General features: G+C 42.6%; 1 protein-coding gene and 1 long non-coding RNA gene across 7 annotated transcripts in view; both read left to right on the top strand.

Annotated features, from left to right (window-relative positions):
• Positions 1-646: 646 nt before the first annotated feature.
• LOC310877967 lies at positions 647-3,608 on the top strand. Its single transcript, XR_014570845.1, has 4 exons — positions 647-779; positions 1,163-1,264; positions 1,466-1,626; positions 2,649-3,608. It is a non-coding gene; the product is annotated as an uncharacterized lncRNA (long non-coding RNA).
• A 4,506-nt stretch (positions 3,609-8,114) lies between these two features.
• LOC310878080 (zinc finger MYM-type protein 4-like) overlaps positions 8,115-21,239 on the top strand; it is a 58,137-nt gene continuing 45,012 nt past the window's right edge. For 3 of the 6 annotated variants that reach the window (XM_083792186.1, XM_083792185.1, XM_083792190.1), the window contains exons 1-4: positions 14,988-15,108; positions 16,431-16,556; positions 17,885-18,052; positions 18,521-19,010. In XM_083792186.1, the coding sequence (XP_083648312.1) occupies positions 14,989-15,108; positions 16,431-16,556; positions 17,885-18,052; positions 18,521-19,010 (904 nt within the window). In that variant the 5' untranslated portion in view covers position 14,988. Of the gene's footprint in view, positions 8,374-14,976; positions 15,109-16,430; positions 16,557-17,884; positions 18,053-18,520; positions 19,011-21,239 lie in introns of those variants that run through there. The other 3 variants (XM_083792189.1, XM_083792187.1, XM_083792188.1) reach the window with 3 other exon arrangements.

The following is a 21,239-nucleotide window of genomic DNA, read 5'->3' as shown; positions in this document are numbered from 1 at the left end:
CTACGGGGTAGGTGGACACAGTCTTTACTTTGGTGTGTAGGAGGTGTACACAGTACAGTGTTCTCTGCTACGGGGTAGGTGGACACAGTCTTTACTTTGGTGTGTAGGAGGTGTACACAGTACAGTGTTCTCTGCTACGGGGTAGGTGGACACAGTCTTTACTTTGGTGTGTAGGAGGTGTACACAGTACAGTGTTCTCTACTACGGGGTACGTGGACACAGTCTTTACTTTGGTGTGTAGGAGGTGTACAGTACACAGTACAGTGTTCTCTGCTACGGGGTAGGTGGACACAGGGGGTGGGGGGGTGGGATTGTTTGTTTTTGTGTTCCTTGCTTTTGCTGTTATGTGTTTTGTTTTCTTTAAGTCATTCATGATGTTAACGTGTCTTATCGTGATTTTTGTCTTAAAATAAAAAACATTTGATAACAAAAAAAAAGCTTGTGTTATGGAGATCCAATATTATTCAGCTCACTTTTCAACTTGATTTCTGTAACGTTTGACTGATTTCGGAAAATAAGTACTTGTAGTGCTGAGCATGTAGTCTCCAAAGTCCTTAATATTGTTGTTTACGCTGTAATTGATTTAGACCTAGAGCAGAACACTGGCAGTCTATGCTGAAGTTTTTATTCATCTTTAAATGCATACTTTGTTTACTGAAGCACAGTAGCTATGTTCCTTTTGTTCCGTTTTTGTATTGATGTTTGATACTGTTGTCCTGCAGTGTTTGAAGCTGTCCCAGTAGAGCCCACCAGGACAGAGTCCAGAAGAAATGTTGAAGGTATTGTTTGTTTTTGTGTTTTTACTTCAAACTGTAGGGTGTAACGATATAGTAACTGCATCGAAAAATCTATTAATTTCAAGAATCGAAATATATCGAAATGTAGACAGCAACATTGACTTTGTATTGTGTTGTTTTGCAATGCAAATAGTTGGTATCTAATCATTTGGCAATGAAAATTATCGATTGTATCAATTCTAAGTATCTGTGTGTTCTATTTAGCAATTTTCACAAGAAATAAAAAGAGGGGTTTAATTACTTTTCCATTACATATCGCTACACTTGGTCTGTCGCTAAATGTGTTTCACACAGATTTTATTTCTTTGCCACGTAGTTCTGCATCGATTTTGAAACATTGTCTCTATCTGTTGTACCCGTTGAAGGTGGAGGAGCCAGTGGATTTGGATCCTGATTCTGATTGGGATGAAGAGAGACGAAAGAGAGTCAATCTGCAGGGACTGGCCACTGGATTTAGCATGTTGCAGGCAAGTAGCTATATTTTTCTGGGAAGCACATCTAAGCAATTCTCTTGCAGTTGCAGAATCTGATATTTAGACAATAACTACATACAGTATTATCTACAGGACACAAATGTGATGATGGTTATAGAATGAATAATTTACTGTCCTTGTTACAAGGTTATTACAACAAGATTTGATTTGTAATTACTCATTGTATGTTCACAGCTGCCAAGCAGCGTGCTAAGGAAGATTTTCGTCCATGTGGTCCTTGAAGATGGCGAGGCTGCAGTCCGCAGTCCGCACCCTTTCGCTGACTTGCGGACGTTTCTGGGAGGTGCTAAGAAAGAAAAGATTTTTGAAGGAAGCACACTTTGCCTGGCTTGACAGTAAGTGTCTCACATTCTGCCTTGTATAAGGACAGGTCCAACAAAGCTTTTTGCAAGCAACTCTAAATTTAATTTATTGAACCTAGAGTTGGGAAGACTTGCCGCTTGCGCACACTCGGTTCCTTTACCAGCAGTTGCGTAGGTGACAAGACGGTTATGAGAATCTCAACAAATAGAGGGTATACGTGCGTGACATCATCATCAAACCAGGAAGTTATGCAGGAACGCCAACTGAGTGGCAAAAAACGACTTTCTGGCCTTGACAGCCCATATATCCACACAGAAAAGTCATATCTGATTGCATTAAACAATGTTAAAACTCACTTTGCATGTTGCTTTGCCACTCTATATGCAGAGCTGCCAACCTGCACACATTTTGTGTACCAACCACGCAATTCTAGGTGTTTATACGCCTATAATTGCGTGGTTGGTACACAAAATGTGCGCAGGTTGGCAGCTCTGTATATGCCATTCACTTCATATGCTCATAAAATGTGAATGTTTATGAAACAAACACTTTGCAGATAGAAATAGTTATTTAGGCCCAGGCCGTAGCGTAATGGTCTGGGCACCGGACTGGTAATCCAGTCGCAGTGTGCTGCGGGTTCGACTCCCGGACCCGACACGGCCTTTACTGCATGTCATCCCCCCATCTCTCTCCCGTTTCCTGTCAGCCTACTGTCTGTCCCTTCAAAAATCAATAAAAGGCGTAAGCCGCAAAAAAAATATCTTAAAAAAAAAAGAAAAAAGAAAAAAAAATAGTTATTTAAAAAATATATATATACCGGTGTATATATATATACACACACACACGCATGCAACTAGAATTTTGAGTTTTTTGCGGCTGCAACAAACAAGCTATGGACTTTATTTGAATTGTGTCTTGACCTCTAGATTTATCATGGATTGAAAATGTTCTTTCTACAAGTTTGTCACTGTATATTTGCATACACCGTGAAATGAGCTGTGGAATGGGTTGCATTTAACCCATGTTCATGAGTCGTCTGCTCTTTTCTCATCAGGTGTGGTGAACTGGAATGAACATTCGAAGTGGTACACGGTGAAATACAGGGTGCCATTCCAGTTCGGCACATGCGGACAGTGCCTCTCCGTGTACAAAGACAGAATAGGCTACAGCCGGACTGGACGTGGAGGACATTCTTTTTTTTCTGATGATGACTTGAAAGGGTTCTGCAGCGTTGACTGCTATTACGCTGCTGGATGCAGTTTCGATGACTGTTGAGATCTCTAGTTTTCACTGAGGAGCCGCTCACGCTCAGTCAGCTGTGAGCCCCTGGGCTTTTCTTTAAAGACACAAATTGCTGTAGTTTTTGCCTATTATACCATCACGATGGCTTCCTCCTCTGGAAACGATGATGACCTGACCATTCCCAGGGCAGCTATCAACAAGATGATCAAAGAAACCCTCCCCAATGTGCGAGTTGCCAACGACACCAGAGAGCTTGTGGTGAACTGCTGCACGGAGTTCATCCACCTCATATCATCAGAAGCCAATGAGATATGCAACAAGTCCGAAAAGAAGACCATATCTCTCGAGCATGTCATCAATGCCCTGGAAAGCCTTGGTTTTGCGTCATACATCACAGGTGAAAGATGTCCTGCAAGAGTGTAAAACTGTTGCGCTGAAGAGGAGGAAGGCAAGCTCTCGCGTAGAGAATCTTGGCAAACATGGACAGTGTCATCAAAGTTGAGGGGAATTCCTAACTAGCCTTGACTTGTTATTTGGAAAGCAGTACCTGAACACACGAATAATTGGATTCAAGATGCTATTATGACGATTTCGATTCATCTTTTCCTTTTTTCCAGTTGGGTTATGTTCAAATGTGTCTTGGAATTGTTTATGTTGTGAGTGATTTGTAGATTTAGAGATGAATTATGGATCCACTGAAGAATGATGGTGAGCAAGATATGTCAGTGAATTTTGGCTAAAATGCAGCAAGTGTTCAATTATTCTGGTACTGCTTCTTTAGCTTAAGTTTGTTTCTCGTTTTGCTAGTTTACTTTTGTTGGGGAAGGAGAACGGCTCTAGGATTTATTTTTAGAGCGATTACAACTTTATTGTGGTCCTTTTTTGTCTAATTAAAAAGAAAAAGGTTTCTTTAACCCTCCTGATATATTTATTTACCACAGGATTCTTTGGAGGGGTTGTGAATATGAATTTCTGTTGAAATTGAAAGGACATTCAGGTTCAGGTTCAGGTTCAGGTTCAGGTTTATTAGTCACATGCATATCCATACAGGTACAGACATACAATGAAATGCTTGTGCCAGGAGCACTCTTAGCCTTATTACACACAAAAACATCAACCCAACACAACAAGACAACAAATCACCCAAACAACCCCACAACAACAAAAAACCATACAGTGTAACAGTGTACAGTTTAAAAACTGCGTACAGTGCACATGACTACCTACGTCTCGCTTTCAAACTCACAATGCATATCAAATGGAGGTGTTGTGAGCTTGTGGGTTGGCTATTGTCGTCATGCGCCGCTGTGGTGTGACAAAGTATGAATGAGGCATAACACATCATAAATATAAAAGGTTTTCACTATGTTGTGGCTCTATTGTTGGTTCCAACGAGTGTTGCAGACTTTCTGCTTGTTTTATTTAATCGTTCATTTATTGAACGATTCATGATCCATGTTGGTACCTCCCAGGTGGGTGGATGCTGCTATGACATGTGTAATATGATACTATGAACTATGATAAGTGTAATAGTTAGTGTAATAAGTGTAATAGCATAGTGTAATAAGTGTAGTAGTGTAATGGCATAGTGTAATAGTAATAGCATAGTGTAATAGCATAGTGTAATAAGTAATAGCATAGTGTAATAAGTAATAGCATAGTGTAATAGCATAGTGTAATAAGTGTAATAGCGTAGTGTAATAAGTGTAATGCGCCCGGGGCGTCACTCTGGATTTGTCTATAGCTGAAAGCCTGGAGGAGAGGAGGAGTCACTTGGCCAATCACTGCTGACCCGCCAACTGGAGAGTGTAGTGGCACTTTCAACATGGCATGTCACTTGGCCTGGAAGAGAGGTCATCAAGTGGTCTCCAACCTCCTTAGAGAGTTTCAACCCTTAACCACAACACTCTCCAGTTGGCGGGTCAGCAGTGATTGGCCAAATCACTCTAATCCAGGCCTGCAGCTATTGTCCTTTCTCTATGCAGGCTCCACCTGCCTTGTGTGTTCTTGGGGATTGCAGGCCCTTAGAGGTCTCTATGCTTTGTGTCCTGTATACCTATAGTTTCCAGCAACGACTCATCAAAGATCTCTAAACTCCGCCCCCTCGCCGTGTTATGCCGCAAACTGAACCAGAGCTGAACGGTGTGAATGACAATTTAGACCGGACCAGTCTAGAAATGAATCTGTTCTACACACACACACACACACACACACACACACACACACACACACACACACACACACACACACACACACACACACACACACACACACACACACACACACACACACACACACACACACACACACACACACACACACACACACACACACACACACACACACACACACACACACACACACACACACACACACACACACACACACACACACACACACACACACACAGACAGACAGACAGACAGACACACTCCCTTGCCATAACTTGTGGGACATGAGTGTGTATTGTCATCTGCGGGGCCCACCCTTTCCAGAACTCGTACAGCTCCAAAAAAAATCAGGTGTCATCAGCAACAATCATATTATAAAAATCTGTTTAAATGAGAAAAAATCCTCAATTTTTTAAGGGTTGTCACTTGTGGGCCCACTTCTCTTATGTTGTCACTCATGAGGTCCTATTTGGCAGACAGACAGACAGACAGACAGACAGAAAGGCAGGCAGGCAGACAGACAGACACCCAGACAGGCAGACAGGCAGGCAGGCAGGCAGGCAGGCAGGCAGGCAGGCAGGCAGGCAGGCATCTGACTGCACTTCCCGTTGCAGTCAGAACTGCAGCATCACTCCCAATCTTCCGCTGTAGTCTGAAAACCCACCTTTTCAGACTCCATCATGGCCCATAGCACTTACCCTACCCCTTAGATAGCACTTTTGTAGACTTAGATAGCATTTGATACAGACTTATAGCATGTTACCAGCTCATTGGCCTTGTGGTTAGAGTGGACGCCCTGAGACTGGGAGTTCGGGGTTCGATCCCCGGCCGGGTCATACCAAAGACTCTAAAAATGGGACCCAGGGCCTCCCTGCTTGACACTCAGCATCAAGGGTTGGATTGGGGGTAAGTCCCTGCGACATACTAACTAGCGTCATGTCCAGGGGGTGTACTTGTACATCAAGCTGCCTCACGCTACAGAAACAGGAGATAGGCTCCTGCCCTATGGGACTCATGGCTCGGCAAGGATACTTACTTATAGCATGTTATGTAGACAGCACTATAATTGCATTGCATTTAGTCATATCACATCATAGTACATATGTATAGCATAGTATAGTATATATGTATAGTTTCTTTATATAGATATTCCACTGTTACGTTCTTAGCTTACGCATGTTTCATGATAAATGCTTTTTATATATGTGATGTATTCCCATGTCTAATCTACGGCTTCAGGATCAGAGGATAACAGGTGAAAACATGATCAAAAGAAGTCCAAGACGGTTTAGTGTAGTATTATAGGACATTTTGGATACAAAATGACCTTGACCTTTGACCTGCACTGCACTCAAATTGCTTCAGTCACCTCATAAATCAACTCGGCACCCCAGAAAACCTATACTTTGATGGCAGAATTATCCAAATCGGCCCATTATTTGCTTAGTTATGCCATTCACTATACAATTTTATATCAGATAAAAGGGGTCAAAAACAAGTAATCAGCTGCCATTTTGACATTGCTATCACATCATTTCATAAACTACAGACATGTAGCAATACAAAAATCACATTGTCCCTTTTTATGGCAACGATATCCGATAATGAGGCATTTGGCCTGTGGACTACAGGTTGGCGGAGGGTGTGTAGATCCCAGGATCACATTAGATAATTGACACAGGGGTGAAAAATGGGTTACAAAATCGTGGGATAAAAAGTCATGGGGAAAAAAGAAATGCAGCATAAGTAAGCAACAGAGTCCAAAACAGTGACTTCTTCAAGACATCTATCTAAATCAATGACATACAATACAATGTAAAATGAACAGCTGCCATGCACAGCAGCAGGCTGTCTGACCTAAAATAAACATTATATATCACAGTTGTAATCTCAACACAGCGTCTTTACATTCTAATTTATTGAAATTGTGATTGACGTTTGATGTAAACTAACATGCATCAGGACTAAAGTGACACAGCAAGGTTGAGCATCGCAGAGTTGCACTCTGTATATCATACAGTATGATATAGTACTACCACCAGTGCTTTTTTTGTTGCTTTGTGACACTTTTGCCTAAAGTTACTTGCATGTGAATAGGCCTACAGTCCAATCAGCAGTACAATCTACAATCTGCACTGTATGACATCTAATTATTAACCTTTTACCCTACATACATTTCCTATATGAAATGAGCAGATCTACAAGATCACAACATTGTGAGCTAGCAGATCTGCTGTAACAAATAGGTCTATCTGACCAGCTTGACCAGACTGACTGACTATCTATAGCTCAATTATGTTTAGAAAGCCACATAGTTTCTGGCAGTGTCCAGTAATAACCAATTTATGGGAAAATATATTCAATAGGTTCTCAAGACCAGTGATTCCCAAACTTTTTCATGCCAAGTACCCCCACATTGATCTTATCATTCATGCGGACCCCCATTTTTAAAAGATATTGCAGGGACCCCCATTAGAGAAGATTTTTACAGTTGTAGCAGTGATTCTCAACCAGTTTAATTTCAAAGAAGCACCCCCAGTTTGACATGCAACAGGCTACGGACCCCCATTTAATGGCATTTATATCTCTGAGACCACAATTTATATTGTAAAATCATTGTTAATTTAACTGACTAATAATACATGATATCGGAGTACCAAACGTTGCATTGTGATGTTAAATTCCTGAAACGATTATGCTAAATAGAAGATGTAGACAAGGCAGAGCTAACAGGTTTAATAGCTCTGTTTGGCTAACCAACGACATCTGTTTGGCTAGATTAGCACCTATTTCTTTCATCAGATGAACACATAACATAGAGCCTATTAAACACACAACATTATACATCCGTTTAGTCATTATGTTGCATAAAATATAACATTGCATAAAGCATAATAATATAACATAACATTACCTCTGTGTGCTGTAAGCTGTTTTGAGCGTACGTGATACGTACGTACGTGATACGTGATACGTACGTACGTGATACGTGATGACGTCGGTCTCCTGCGCGAAGGACCCCACAGACCTTTGGCAGCCAAAGAGAAACGGTACACACAGTCCACACCGGAGCAAAAAAAACATACTGTTGGCTCACTGCTAGAAAAACAAAACACTTTGGAGTTTTATGTGTTCTTCTAACCAAATGCATTTCCTCGTATTCATATCAACCAGGGAACCACGCTTCGATAGAACCGGGTCTCGGGTTTGTAGCATGAGTAGGTTTGTGTACTTATTCAGTGTTTTTTTTGCAGTGCTAGCTTAGCCTTGTTAGCTTAGACTCCTCGCGCGCGGCATACATTTTTTGCAGCATTAAAAAAGAAAAACATGGCGGATCCGGATCGGGGGAAACGATCAGAGGTAAATGTAAGAATCGTTTTCACCAAAATGCTTTAGAACTGAAAGACTACACATGCTAATTATTAGCCCTACAAGTCAGAACCCAATGGTACTGAAGTTTCTGACATTTCGGTTCGGATTGGGCTGACCCAGGGGGTTCCGAGAGGGGCTAGATAATTATATGGCATGGCATGTTGTTATCTGACTGATCAACCTTTTAACAAAATTACTTGGATTGCTTGGCATTGCTCTGATTGCTGGTGTGCAGTTGTGCACGTTCGAGATTAGCCCTCCAAGCAGAACCCAATGGTACTGAAGTTTCTGACATTTTTGACGACACAGACCATGGGGTCCTGTTGCAGCAGTATCCTGCCACCTGGTACGCGGACATAATAAAACATAAACACCGTGTTTACCTCCTGTCTGCGCTCTTTGACGACTTTTTTTCGTGTGAGGGCTTCTGAATCTGTGAACTATAAGTACCTATACATGCCGCTGCGAATATCTCCTGTGGCGCGGAAGCCGTTAAGTATTTTTAATCTTTGTTTGACCGATTTGGTCGCTTTGATTCTTCTCTTCCTTCCTTGTTTATTGACACCTCATTGTACCGCCTATCTGGCTAGCTAGTGGCGCTATAGCTATGACAGAGCAGATCAGAGGCAGGGACGTAGCCGCACAAGCCAACCGCACACCGGGAGGCGGTACAATAAACGGTAAACAAACAAGGAGAAATAAAGCGACCAAATCGGTCAAACAAAGATACTTAACGGCTTCCGCGCCACAGGAGATATTCGCAGCGGTTTGTATAGGTACTTATAGTTCACGATTTCAGAAGCCCTCAAAGGAAAACAGGCCGTCAAACGGCGCAGATACGATGTTAGTGAGCATATTTATGTCCGCGTTCCAAAATTCCCATACGAAAATATAGTTATGAACAGGGACCCTACAATAAAGCGACATCAAAATTTCAGAAAAGCTTTATGGAGGGTTCTGAGAGGGGCTAGTTCGAGATATGGTCCAGTGTGAGTGTGGCAACCCACCAAAATAGGTCTGGGTGTGCAGAGATGGTGGGGTGCAGCATGAATGATGTATGGATTTTTGGGGAATGTCTATTGTATCTGTTCACCCTGCATCTGTGATAATGAGTGTTCTAAAGTTTAGAGCACGGATTTATCATTGATGGAATTCTTTATGAGGTACACTTATTCAAAATCAACAGCATAACATAAAAAGCCACGAGGGCTTGTTTCCATTCCATGTGCATTCTGTGCATTCAGGAGATTGTAATGATATACCTGCTTGTTGTCAGTGTCTCAGTGATACATATTCGATGTCAATGTACAGCATACTTATGCAATGAAACTGATCTTGTTCACAACTTTGTGTATACATTAGTTGAGAGTGAGACATCTAGATAAATATGCCAAGCAGATTTGTGAATGAATTAACTTTGTGCTAATGGCACTGGAATTGGTAGCCCTAGTATGTCTCTGTTGTTACATACAGTTGGTACAGTATTCCACATACAGGAGCCATAGATCAGTGTCATGACTTATATTTGACTATAAAATAATTTAGTCAAATATCTCCACTTTTCACGAGCTGCACCCGGACGGCTTTCTCTCCGGGCGAGGGGCCCGGAATGATCGATGGACTGAATTTACCAACAATTCCTGACTGTTGATTACCACAAACGTCATCATAAATTGACCAAGGAAGCACAATGTTTGGGGCACACAATTGGCATGTGGTGTAATGAATTACCCAGCACCTATCGCAAGGCACCTGCCAATTGTGTGCCCCAAACATTTGTGTTTCCCTGGTCAATTGGTGATGAGGTTTGTGATGATCAGAGGAAGTTTTGATTAATTCAGTCCAGCCGTCATTCCGGGCCCCTTGCCCGGAGAGAAAGCCGTCCAGGTGCAGCTCGTGAAAACGTGGAGATATTTGACTAAATACAGTAATAACACACGTTTTGTGCCAGAACTTTCACATGGACTAGAGGACAAACGGAGCATTTATCACATTTATGCCGCCGTTCTGCCGCTGAAAACCCAAGTCATGACTGATCCAGCAATCTGCCTCTTAGGTTTTATGTTGTGTCATGTGCAAAGGTTGAGGTTAAGTGTGGCATTATTATTAGAGGAAAGGACATGGGGTCACTTGAATATTTAGGGTTCATCATCCTCAGCATGACTCAAATGTTCACACAATCAATCTATTGATTCTGCACATTCAGTTTTGAGAGATGTGATGTGTGCTAGTGTGCTGAAGTGCACTCGAGCAAAGGCTGTAGGGTCAACAAAAATATGTAGTGGTTATCCTCTGGACTGGAGAATATAAGTACTGTCAAGGTTTGAGGCAATCCATTACGTGGAATCTGAGCAACCTTTTGTGAACATGGATATTATGGGGTCGCCAAACCCACTGCAGGAATGAGAGAGTGGAACTTGGCATTTAGCATACGTACTAGACTAGACTTATCACAGAGGGAGACAGATCCATGCCCAGATAAAGAACTAACATCACAGAAAGGGGCGGATGTCCATTTCTTCATTGAGACCCTTTGGTGACATAGTATTCAGAGTATAAATCCAGAACAATTCACGTTTTTTCATGTCACCACCACGCCGTGTTCTATACCCACATAGTTTAAAGAAGTAACATTATGCTTAAGAGGCAAGAGCACTAAAATGTAGCGCAATAGGACTCTTTGTGTCATGATTTCTAATCACTTTTTTCTAATACTTCTATGTTTTGTGATCCTCGTTTTGAGAGCTCTAGAAGTTTTGCCAATATAGGCTTTTGAGCATGTAGATCACATTAGTCGTTTTGCATGAAATAATGCCTCTGACCTTGAACATTTTCCTCTGTGTGGTTGATAGAATATATTAGTTTTACGAGTGAAGTGACACTGTTGACAGTTGTTGCATTGGTTGTTGCCTGGTGGCACAGGGCTCAACAGGGACTGGAAAGTAGATTGGGATGTTTCTCAGGTTTGGGGTTTCTCTTGTAGACCACCCGTGGTCGTTGGGACAAGTGCTCTTTGAGAGTTGGGTCTGTAGAGATAATATGCCAATGTTTATTCATTATAGTGGACAGAGTATGGAATGGCACATGTGATTCTCTTGTCACTGCTCTTGGTGCTCTTTATTTTTTTGAGGTACTCGGATTGTGTGACATTTAGAAAATGTTTAATAATAATAATAATAATAGCTCAGATTTATATAGCGCTTTTCTAAATACCCAAAGCGCTTTACATAAGAACACTAGGAACAGACTTTATTAGAAAAAACAAAGCAAAACAGATACTACAGGTTAGTACAAGGTTAAAAGGATAAATGAGGGAAGGGGGGACATCCTAACCAGACCTCAGCTGGGGAAAGCTATCCTGAAGAGGTGGGTTTTGAGTGAGGTTTTGAAAGAGAGGAGAGAGGGAGCAACTCTGAGATAGTTTGGGAGTTCATTCCAGAGGTTGGGGGCCGAAACGTAGAAGGCCCTGTCCCCCCAGGTGCGTTACTTGGCCTTGCAGACCTTCAGGAGTTTGGCTTCACTGGACCTGAGGGGCGGAGGGGGACATAATGGTTCGAGAAGATCGGAGAGGTAGGGGGGAGCCAGGTTATTGAGAGCTTTGTAGGTGGGGAGCAGTTTTTTGTAGTGAATTCTTTGACGGGGAGCAAGTGTAGGTCGTGGAGGACGGGTGTAATATGGTCTCTGGAGCGTGTACTGGTGAGCAGACGGGCAGCTGAGTTTTGCACGTGTTGTAGTTTGTTGAGGACTTTGGAGGTGGTGCCATTGAGGATACTGTTGCAGTAGTCAATCCGGGATGTAATGAATGCGTGAATGAGGGTTTCGGCAACAGGGAAAGTCAGAGAGGGCCGGAGGCGGGCGAGGGTGGAGTCAAATGTGACACCAAGGTTATGGATGTGGGGGGAGTTTGTTACTGTGGAGCCATCGATCTTGAGGGTTTAGACTTTAGAGGCTTCCGTGACCCATTCTGTTTGATAATGTCTCTGAAGAAAACGCTGTTCTAGATCAACTCTATGTACAAATCCGGGGTCAGAACTACATATACGTCGTATATGGTTTAGTTGAGAAATAGGAAGACTTTTCTTTAAAGGTGTAGGATGATAAGAATCACCATGTAACAGGGGAGACGTTTCTGTCAGTGGGTTTTCTGTATAAGCTAGTGCTCAGGCCTCAGGGAGCCCTGATCATGAATAATCGATAATGTCCAAGAAATTCATTTTGGATGCATTGTTGTAGTGACAGTCCATGGTGAACTTTAAGAAGGCATTCTGTGTGTTCATAAAGTGATGAAATTCTCAGTAGAAGTCCAGATAGAGAATATGTCATCAATAAATATTTTATAGGATTTATATATATATTCAAAAAAAGGATTCTTAGTACTTACTGGGGTTCAAGATAATGTCATGCTCCATCAGTCCAACACATAGGGATCTTCCTGTTCACCTATAGTCTGAGGAATTAATTTTTTGATCGAAACGTCAGTCATCTTATTGTGCAAATAAATTGGCACTTATCACAGCATCGGAGCCCACAGTGTGCGAGCGTCTTCATTCTTTCATCTTTGTAATCAATATTTAGCAACTGTATGGCATATTTATTAGGGCTGGGCGATATGACGATATATATCGTATTTTCGATAGAAAATGTCTATCACGAAAAAAAAGCTATATCGCTTATATCGCCGTTTCGCTTTACGGCAGTATTTTACGTCACAGCGCTTATATACGGCATGCCCAGCAGCCCACCGCGCGCACTGAAAACAGTGAGCGAACACCTTTCGGATGTCTTCTCTATTATATACTCTACAGGCCAACACGACCACAACACAAGCCGAGGTGGTGCTTGCACCTAAAAGAGGGGCAACGTCTTCCATTGTATGGATATGGAAGTGGTTTTGATTACATGAAGGGAGATGATGGCTGACGAGATTCAGAGCGGTGTAAGGGGCACGTTCGGAAATACCACACCAGAGCGAACTCATCTATCAGTTTGCATTGCACAATGCACAGTCCGCCTAGTGCGCTATTTCCGAACGCGCCCTAAAGTAACCGGTCATTCACTGTTATAAATGCAGGTTTCATGTTGGGTCAAATTGATAAATTGCGTGAGCCACGCATGTTTTACACAGTTGAACAATAAGCTTGTCCGTCGTCGGGTGCACTGCAAACTTCTTCCAAGACGTTCCTCTTACCTGTGCAGTCCTCCTGCTGCGTGTCTCTGTCTTGTTTTATTGTTCCAAATAAATTATTCCATTTGAAAAGTCCTTAATTCAGCAACAGCTTACAACAACAACACAAGACGCTGACTTTGTTGTGATCATCAAAAAAAAGGAAAAGAAAAAGCCCCACTCGTCTCAGACTCCCATATACGCACTCTCCATGGGCATGGAGAGTTGACGACAAGATCGCGTTCTCTCTCACTCTATCGCCTGTAGTCAATTAAACATCGTTAAGCTGCCCAACGTCTTTAACAAACTAAACTATAACTACAACAGAACATGTTGATTCCCTATACAGAGCTTAAATGAACTGAAACAACTGTAGTGACAAACTGTGACATGAGATATTTATTTTTTCCTTAAGCCAATTTAATGCAGACACAGGCCTGTACTTCTGTGTCTTATTTCTTTCTTTTTTCTTTTTAATTGTCATAATAATAATTATTATTATTAATAATACTAATAAAACGTTATTTGTATAGCACCTTTCATGACATGAAATGCAGCTCTCAAAGTGCTTTACAGAGCAATGGAGAAAAAAAGAAAAGCAAGGCAACGACATTAAAAAACAAGCAGTAATGCAATACAGTGAGGACATGAATAACAAAAAATAAAAGATCAATTAAAAGCAATGTTGTAGAAGTGGGTCTTGAGCTGTGCTTTAAAAATGTCTACAGAGGCTGAACAATTGAGTTCAGCCTCTAATTATTATTATATACATTTTATTTTGTAATATTTTGTACTTGCTTTGGGCCTGTCTGTGCATGGGAAGGGCATCAGTATTATATTCATATAATTAGACTGGATAATGTGAATTTAATTGTTTTTTGAGTGGTGCAACCATTATAGACAGCTATGTGTGTCCCTGTCCCTGTATCCGAGCACGGAAATAGCATAACTATTGTCACCAACAAGTGTCACTGTTGTGCAGCCTAACACAGACAGAGGCCAGGGAGGAGAGCTTGTACAGTACAGTAAAGTACAGTACAGTACAGTACAGTACAGTACAGCCCAAGTACAGTAAAGTACTCGACCTGAACAAAAATTTATTCTTTTAGATAAAAAAAATAGGTATCGTAAAAAATATTCTATATCGTGAGTATATCGTTATCGTGATAAAATAAATTCTATATCGTGATATGAGATTTTGTCATATCGCCCAGCCCTAATATTTATCACCTAAAATAAGTTTTTTAATAGACCAGCTGGCAGAGATGGAAAATCACAGACTCGAGGTCTGTGCTTTTCCTCACTCGCCTGTCAGCTCTGCTGCCTGGGCTGGGCTTGTTTTGCTTTGAGTTGTCTTGAGAGCTCAACCAAGTAACCATTTTACAACCAAGTAAAATTCGGTATTTTGGATTTGTTCTCCCCACCTGCTGCAGCACGAGGAGCGCATGTCCAGGGTGTTTGATGAGGTGATGGGCCTGGGACCGTTTTGCTCTGCCAGCTCCTCCAGGAGCAGCGGTGTGGAGGACACGGCCAACAAGGAGGGAGAGGACGCTTCCAGACAGGGGGTATGATGACCACAAAGTGTCAAATAAATATGTTTCATAAATAAACTTAACTTAACCCATTTTGACCTGAGATCAGATTAAAAAAAATGTCTTCTACATCCTGACAGCTTTCTGAAAAGACTATGTTTATGTCAGTGGTTCTTCGATAAAAATAAAAAAAAGCAGACCTACAAGCTCGTAGCAGCTTGTAGATCTGCTATTTTTCAATAGCTAAAGCATAACATAATGCTAACACCAAAAAGGGTTCCCTCCCCAAAATGGGTTAAGGCCGATTCTACAAATGCCTTCTAAATCAGTAGTTCAGTAGGGGGGGGGAAGGAGATTTGTGTTAATTATTCAAGTTTTTTTTTCCACACTTTCAAGTTGTGGCCTGCTGCAAACTTGTCCATCTGCTATTTTTTAATTAGGCTGGGATCATGGCCAGACTAATATCACTGACTGACTGCGTAGATCAGGGGTCCTCAACTAGAAATGATGAAGGTCCACAATTCTTTTTTGAATAAGACCGAGGTCCGGTCCCATGCGCGGCGTCCTTCAGAGAGCGGGGGTCTATGCCCGTTTAGTATGGTCAAGCCAAGCTTATACAAATCAGATCCCCTTCCACCCAACAAATAATGGGGTGCAGAGTGCAGGCCCGGAGTGGAACTCCAAATCAGGCCGGGAGTTATACGCCCTGGCAGGCCACACTGCGCGCGCGCATAGCGCGCGCCAGAAGTTTGGAGGCCCTTGGGGGACATTTTGGGGGCCTTTGCAGCAATTTCACATGAGAAATGTACCATCTGATGTTATTTATATTATTAACTTTTTTTTGGGTGGTCCGCAAAGAGGTGGTCCGCGGTCCGGTCGCGGACCGCGGTCCGCCAGTTGAGTACCCCTGGCGTAGATATTTGTCTGGAATATGTTGAACCTGGCTTATATATATTTTTAAATGCCTCTGATCACTGGTGGTAAACCCGCACTACTTTTACATGCTGAATGGAGCATGTAACAATGCAAACGTTTTTTTCTTTTTTCTTAACCCGTTTTAAGGAAGAGTAGCAGATAATGAACAAATTAAACTTGACACATTAAAATAGTCTGTATCATTCTAGAGTCTAGACAACAATATCTGTTTTTTTAAAGGTAATTGCATGGTTATGATGCAAAATGAGGGCATTTAATGTACATTTTGCACATAATGTGCGTTCCTCTGCGAAAAACACCCCATGGTGGTTAACTGTTATGTTTAATTGAAGAATTGACGGCGATTAATCGATTTTCAATGAATTGTTGGCATCCCTAGTGGTATTATTAAAACGGACTAATTGTTGTTCCTGCCCCAGCAGCAAGAGGTGTCCAGGTCGTTTGATGAGGTGATGGGCCTGGGACCGTTCTCTGCCACCTCCTCCAGAAGCTCTCCCATGGACGACACACCCAACAAAGAGGACGAGGACGTCTCCAGGCCGGTGGTAAGATAAGAACACAGTGTAAAATAAATACAGTATTTAGAATATAAAATAACTTCGAACAGATTTTTAAAAATCACACCCGTCTAAAGTGTGCTGTACTGTACTGTACTGTACTGTACTGTACTGTACTGTACTGTACTGTACTGTACTGTACTGTACTGTACTGTACTGTACTGTACTGTACTGTACTGTACTGTACTGTACTGTACTGTACTGTACTGTACTGTACTGTACAGGCCCTCCCTGGCCTTTGTGTGTCTGTGTGTTAGGCTGTGCAACAGTGACACAGGGTGGTGAACAAACGCTACTTTCGTGCTTGGACAGACAGACCCAGGGACACACATAACTGTCTATAGGAGTGGTTGTACCGCTCAAAAAAGTAATTGATCTAATACATTTGGTGCATGTCTTGTTTTGGGATTATTACAAGTTTAGTACAAAGCATTAGTCCATGTCTATGAGCTCCTTTCTATTGGCTGTAGAATAGGTTTTCTTTTAATCCAGTAAATTGCTCCGGTAGGTACCGGACATGTCTGAACCAGTGGCATACTGACGCAGAGTTTCAGCACCCAACCCTTGTCTTAATGTTGACCTCCTCTTGCTCTGTTAACAGTTTGACTGTTTTTTACGATTATCCCGCATTTTAATCAACCCCCCTTCACTGCCGAGATTGTTGTATTACCTTTAGAGCATACGCTGAATTATTTGGGCTTTTAATCCGCGAAAATCCATAAAAAAAAGCTCCCGTGGTTTGTTATGATCTGTGTGTAGCATCCACCATCTTGGTGCACCCGGAAGACGCACACACGATTGGTTTCAATGAGGCGTTGCACCCAATGCATTTCCATTGGCCTCAATTTCCCAGAAGCCCTAGCAGCCCACAGCATGTGACGATTTCCGGTTTTGTCATCACAGCGAAGGCATCCAGTCTCATACTCCGCGACGAAGACGGATTTTCTTTTGATTCATTACATTACGGCGGATTAAACACATAAAACAAAAGGCGGGTATGTCCGATACGGCAGCGACATTAACCTGGAGTAATCCATTCCCGGCACGGAAACTGTTAACAATGTGTGGATGGTTCAGTTTTTCCCCCTTCAATTAGGAAAAGATAGTCTATCTAGACAATTTTAGTTGCTTTTTTTAGACAATTACATGGTATTGATGCAAAATAAAGAATAAATAATGAATAATTAAAGATTTGAGTAGTCAGTTGAAGACCCCTCGATCGTCAGGAGATTCGAGAGCAGTGTCAAAGCTTTTACTATTTTAACTAAGATGAAGATATTTTGGTATTAAACCCACCGTTTTTCTTCTCCCCGCAGCAGCATGAGGAGCGCCTGTCCAGGTCGTTTGATGAGGTGATGGGCCTGGGACCGTTTGCTGACACCTCCAGGGGCTCTGCCAGCTCCTCCAGGAGCAGCAGTGTGGAGAAGACACCCACCAAAGAGGACGAGGACAGCTCCAGACAGGGAGAAGGCACACCACCAAGAGTAAAATAAATATATATAACATATAAACGAAACAAATTCAAATTCACTCAGTTCTTCTAAAACATTGCCGCACGCACCTTTCGTGCGGATGGTCGTGGGCTCAAACCCTGCCTGGGGCAGGGATGCTGCAATCGAAAAACTTCACTTCCGATAGGACACCGATATGGCAGCATCGATACCGATCCGATACATATAATTTACATATTTACGAGTCGTACTGCTGCGTTAGTGCGTATTGCTGCTGGCTAGCTGCCTGCGACTAGCAAACATTGTTATGATCACGTGGCCTCTGCAATGCTGCTGGATCTGCTAGAATGGAGTGCTTGGAGTGTCTGATTGGTCATTCTGATCTACGTTTTTTGGATCCGATCGCAGCAGTACAAAATGCTATTAGTCCATTACTGTCACTATCCAAGTAGGATAAGGTATTTTGGTATGAAAACACCATATTTTCCTTCTCCTCTGCAGCACAAGGAGGAGCGTGTGTCCAGGTTGTTTGACGAGGTGATGGGCCCGGGACCGTTCTGCTCTGCGCCCTCCTCCATATGCAGCGGCTCGCCCACCAAAGAGACAGAGGACAGCACACAGGCAGGAGGAGTGGAGGAGGATAGTAACACCAGTGAAAGGATGAATGAAGACGAAGGGGAGACTGAACGATTCGCCTCCCACTCCTCTGACGGTCAACGCTCCCCTACTGCCATGGAAACCGAAGAAAAAGGAAAGCTGGCGTATGGCGAACCATCGGGAAAACCTCCTACAAGTACGGTTAGGGTGGTAGAGGGAGAGGAAGAAGAGGATGAAGATTGGCAGTTTGCGCTGCCAATGGGCAGCCTGGAGGATGCCGAGAAAGGCAGGGAAACGCCAGCAGAAAATGACCCGTTTGCCACCGTGCCAGCTGAGGAGGACCAAGAGAAAGGAGATGGTAGTGATTCTGCCAATACTTCCCACTCTTCCCAAGGTAAGCCTGCATTTCAAGCTGTGTGTGTGTGTGTGTGTGTCTGTCTGTCTGTCTGTCTGTCTGTCTTTCTGTCTGTTTGTCGGGGGAATTATCAACTGCTTTCTTTCTGCCACTCAACCTGTCAAACCTGCAACGAGCTGTGCCTCGAGTCTGTTGTCTCTCTTGTGAGCCTCCTAGCTCAAAAGTTGTCAACTCACACAGAAACTTGTTTTCTGATTATGTTGGGATGGGGCCTTGGGTCTGTCGGTCCTCCTATCAAACGTTTTCACCTTTTCATTGTAGGAAACTCTGAAAAAGGTCACTTACCTAACCGTTGCACCGTTTCAGCTTATGCGGCTAAGAAAACAAAGTATACTTTCTATTATAACAAGTGAGAAGTTGTACCCAACACATGGCAAGAAACCCAAAGCCACAACAGCTACGTCGCTATTGCAACACCCACAACACCATCTTACACACTACATTCACACACACTCACACGGCAGTGACGTCACACACTTACCCTTCGCAGTGTTGCAACGCTATCTCCTCCTATCGCACCGATCGCCAACACTGAACACCACCCGCCAAACAATTCTCATTGCACTGCCACCAAAGATGCCTCCCTTCCACACTCACGCCGCCAATGCATTTGTTTACTACAAACACTTTCGCCCAAAGCACCCACACCCCCGGAACACTAACCACTGTTGCCCCAACAGGCCCTGCAGAAACAAGGCCTTTCGCACAAATTCGCCAGGTCTATGCAAGTGAGCACAAATTACATGTGAGAAAATTCATTCACAAGCCCACAAATGCCATTCAAATGCCATTCAACACACACTACGACTCGCTTACAATTCGCGAACCTGGCAACTACTACCCATCTTTTAATTGGCTACTAGCTCTCAGCCACTCCCCCTGTTCTGCTCTGATTCTGAATGATCTGATCTCTGAGTCTCCCTGTCCGCAGGAGAAGAGAAGGAGAGGAATTGTCGCGTCACGATTTTGCTTATTCCTTCTAAATCTCTGTATATAAAATATAGCTCCAACAGCGAATCTCTTAGTTACATCAACATTGTTCTTCGACAATAGTTGTTTTTTGCCTAAGTAAAACGATTAACAGCAGAAGATTTAATCTTAGAGTAAGGATTTAATGGCTAACAGACTCAGTGACTGTACTCGCGGACTCCCACGCATACTACCGCGGACCCCTCCGCCCCGTGCCGAAGATCACACACGGCAAGAGTTCACCAACATGCGATCCAGACCCGATACATAATAGGCAGCGGCTACATAATTTGTTTTTTTATTCCAATTAATTTTGACGTGCAGTGTCTCTCGGAGTCTCGCTCTCTCTCTCTCTCTCGCCACGCAACACACACAGGAATTGGGCTAATATAGGCTACCAATACAGGACGTTATAATCTTGAGTTTCATTAAATAACTGTCTTTCTCCGCACGCGCACGCTCGCACACAACATTATTCAAGTGAAATGCGTAACGCCAATATTGGGCTAATATAGGCTACCGATATGTGGGTATAGCCTACATCGATTTACCGACGGAATGAATATATTATATATATATATATATATATATATATATATTCATTTATACCAGGGGTGACCACACTTTTACTTGACAGCTACTTTCAAAACGACCAGCTCAACATACCCACCAAATAAAACTATCATCCCATTGCTGAAAATAGTTACAAAATGCAATTGAGGGGCCTTTCATAGGCTACATATAAGACAAACGCACATGGAATGGGAAATAGAGGGGAAAAATGGAAATTATAGGGTTTTATTTTTGTTGGTATTTGACTTTGCTACTGATGATTGTAAGCAACAACAAATATTGCATTGTGTGTTTGAGCTGACAGGCCCTTTTTGATGTCAATCAATCAAGTCATCTCAGGTCATCTAAAGCGGCAGATGCAAAAATCGTTTTTAATATTAAAATTATATATATTTTTAGGGCCATGTCATGTGGTCTACCTGCAAAGCCTTTGTGATCTATACTGGTAGATCGTGATCTACCTTTTGGGCACCGCTTAACGTCAGATCAGGGGTTTTGTCGGCCAGCGCCAAAAATGCTCCCAGACAGCATAATCGGAGCAAATACCGGGCAGTGTATATGAGCCATAACGTGTTGACTACACTACACTACACTAATAAGGACACATAATAATAACTAATAACCCCATCCGTTACTACATGTGGAGTCAACTCCCGCAAATTCCTT

The sequence above is a fragment of the Protomyctophum parallelum genome (assembly GCF_964188405.1).
Source record: "Protomyctophum parallelum genome assembly, chromosome: 20".
NCBI lineage: Eukaryota > Metazoa > Chordata > Actinopteri > Myctophiformes > Myctophidae > Protomyctophum > Protomyctophum parallelum.
The sequence above is the reverse complement of the archived record's forward strand: the minus strand, read 5'-3'. Positions and strand labels throughout refer to the sequence as shown.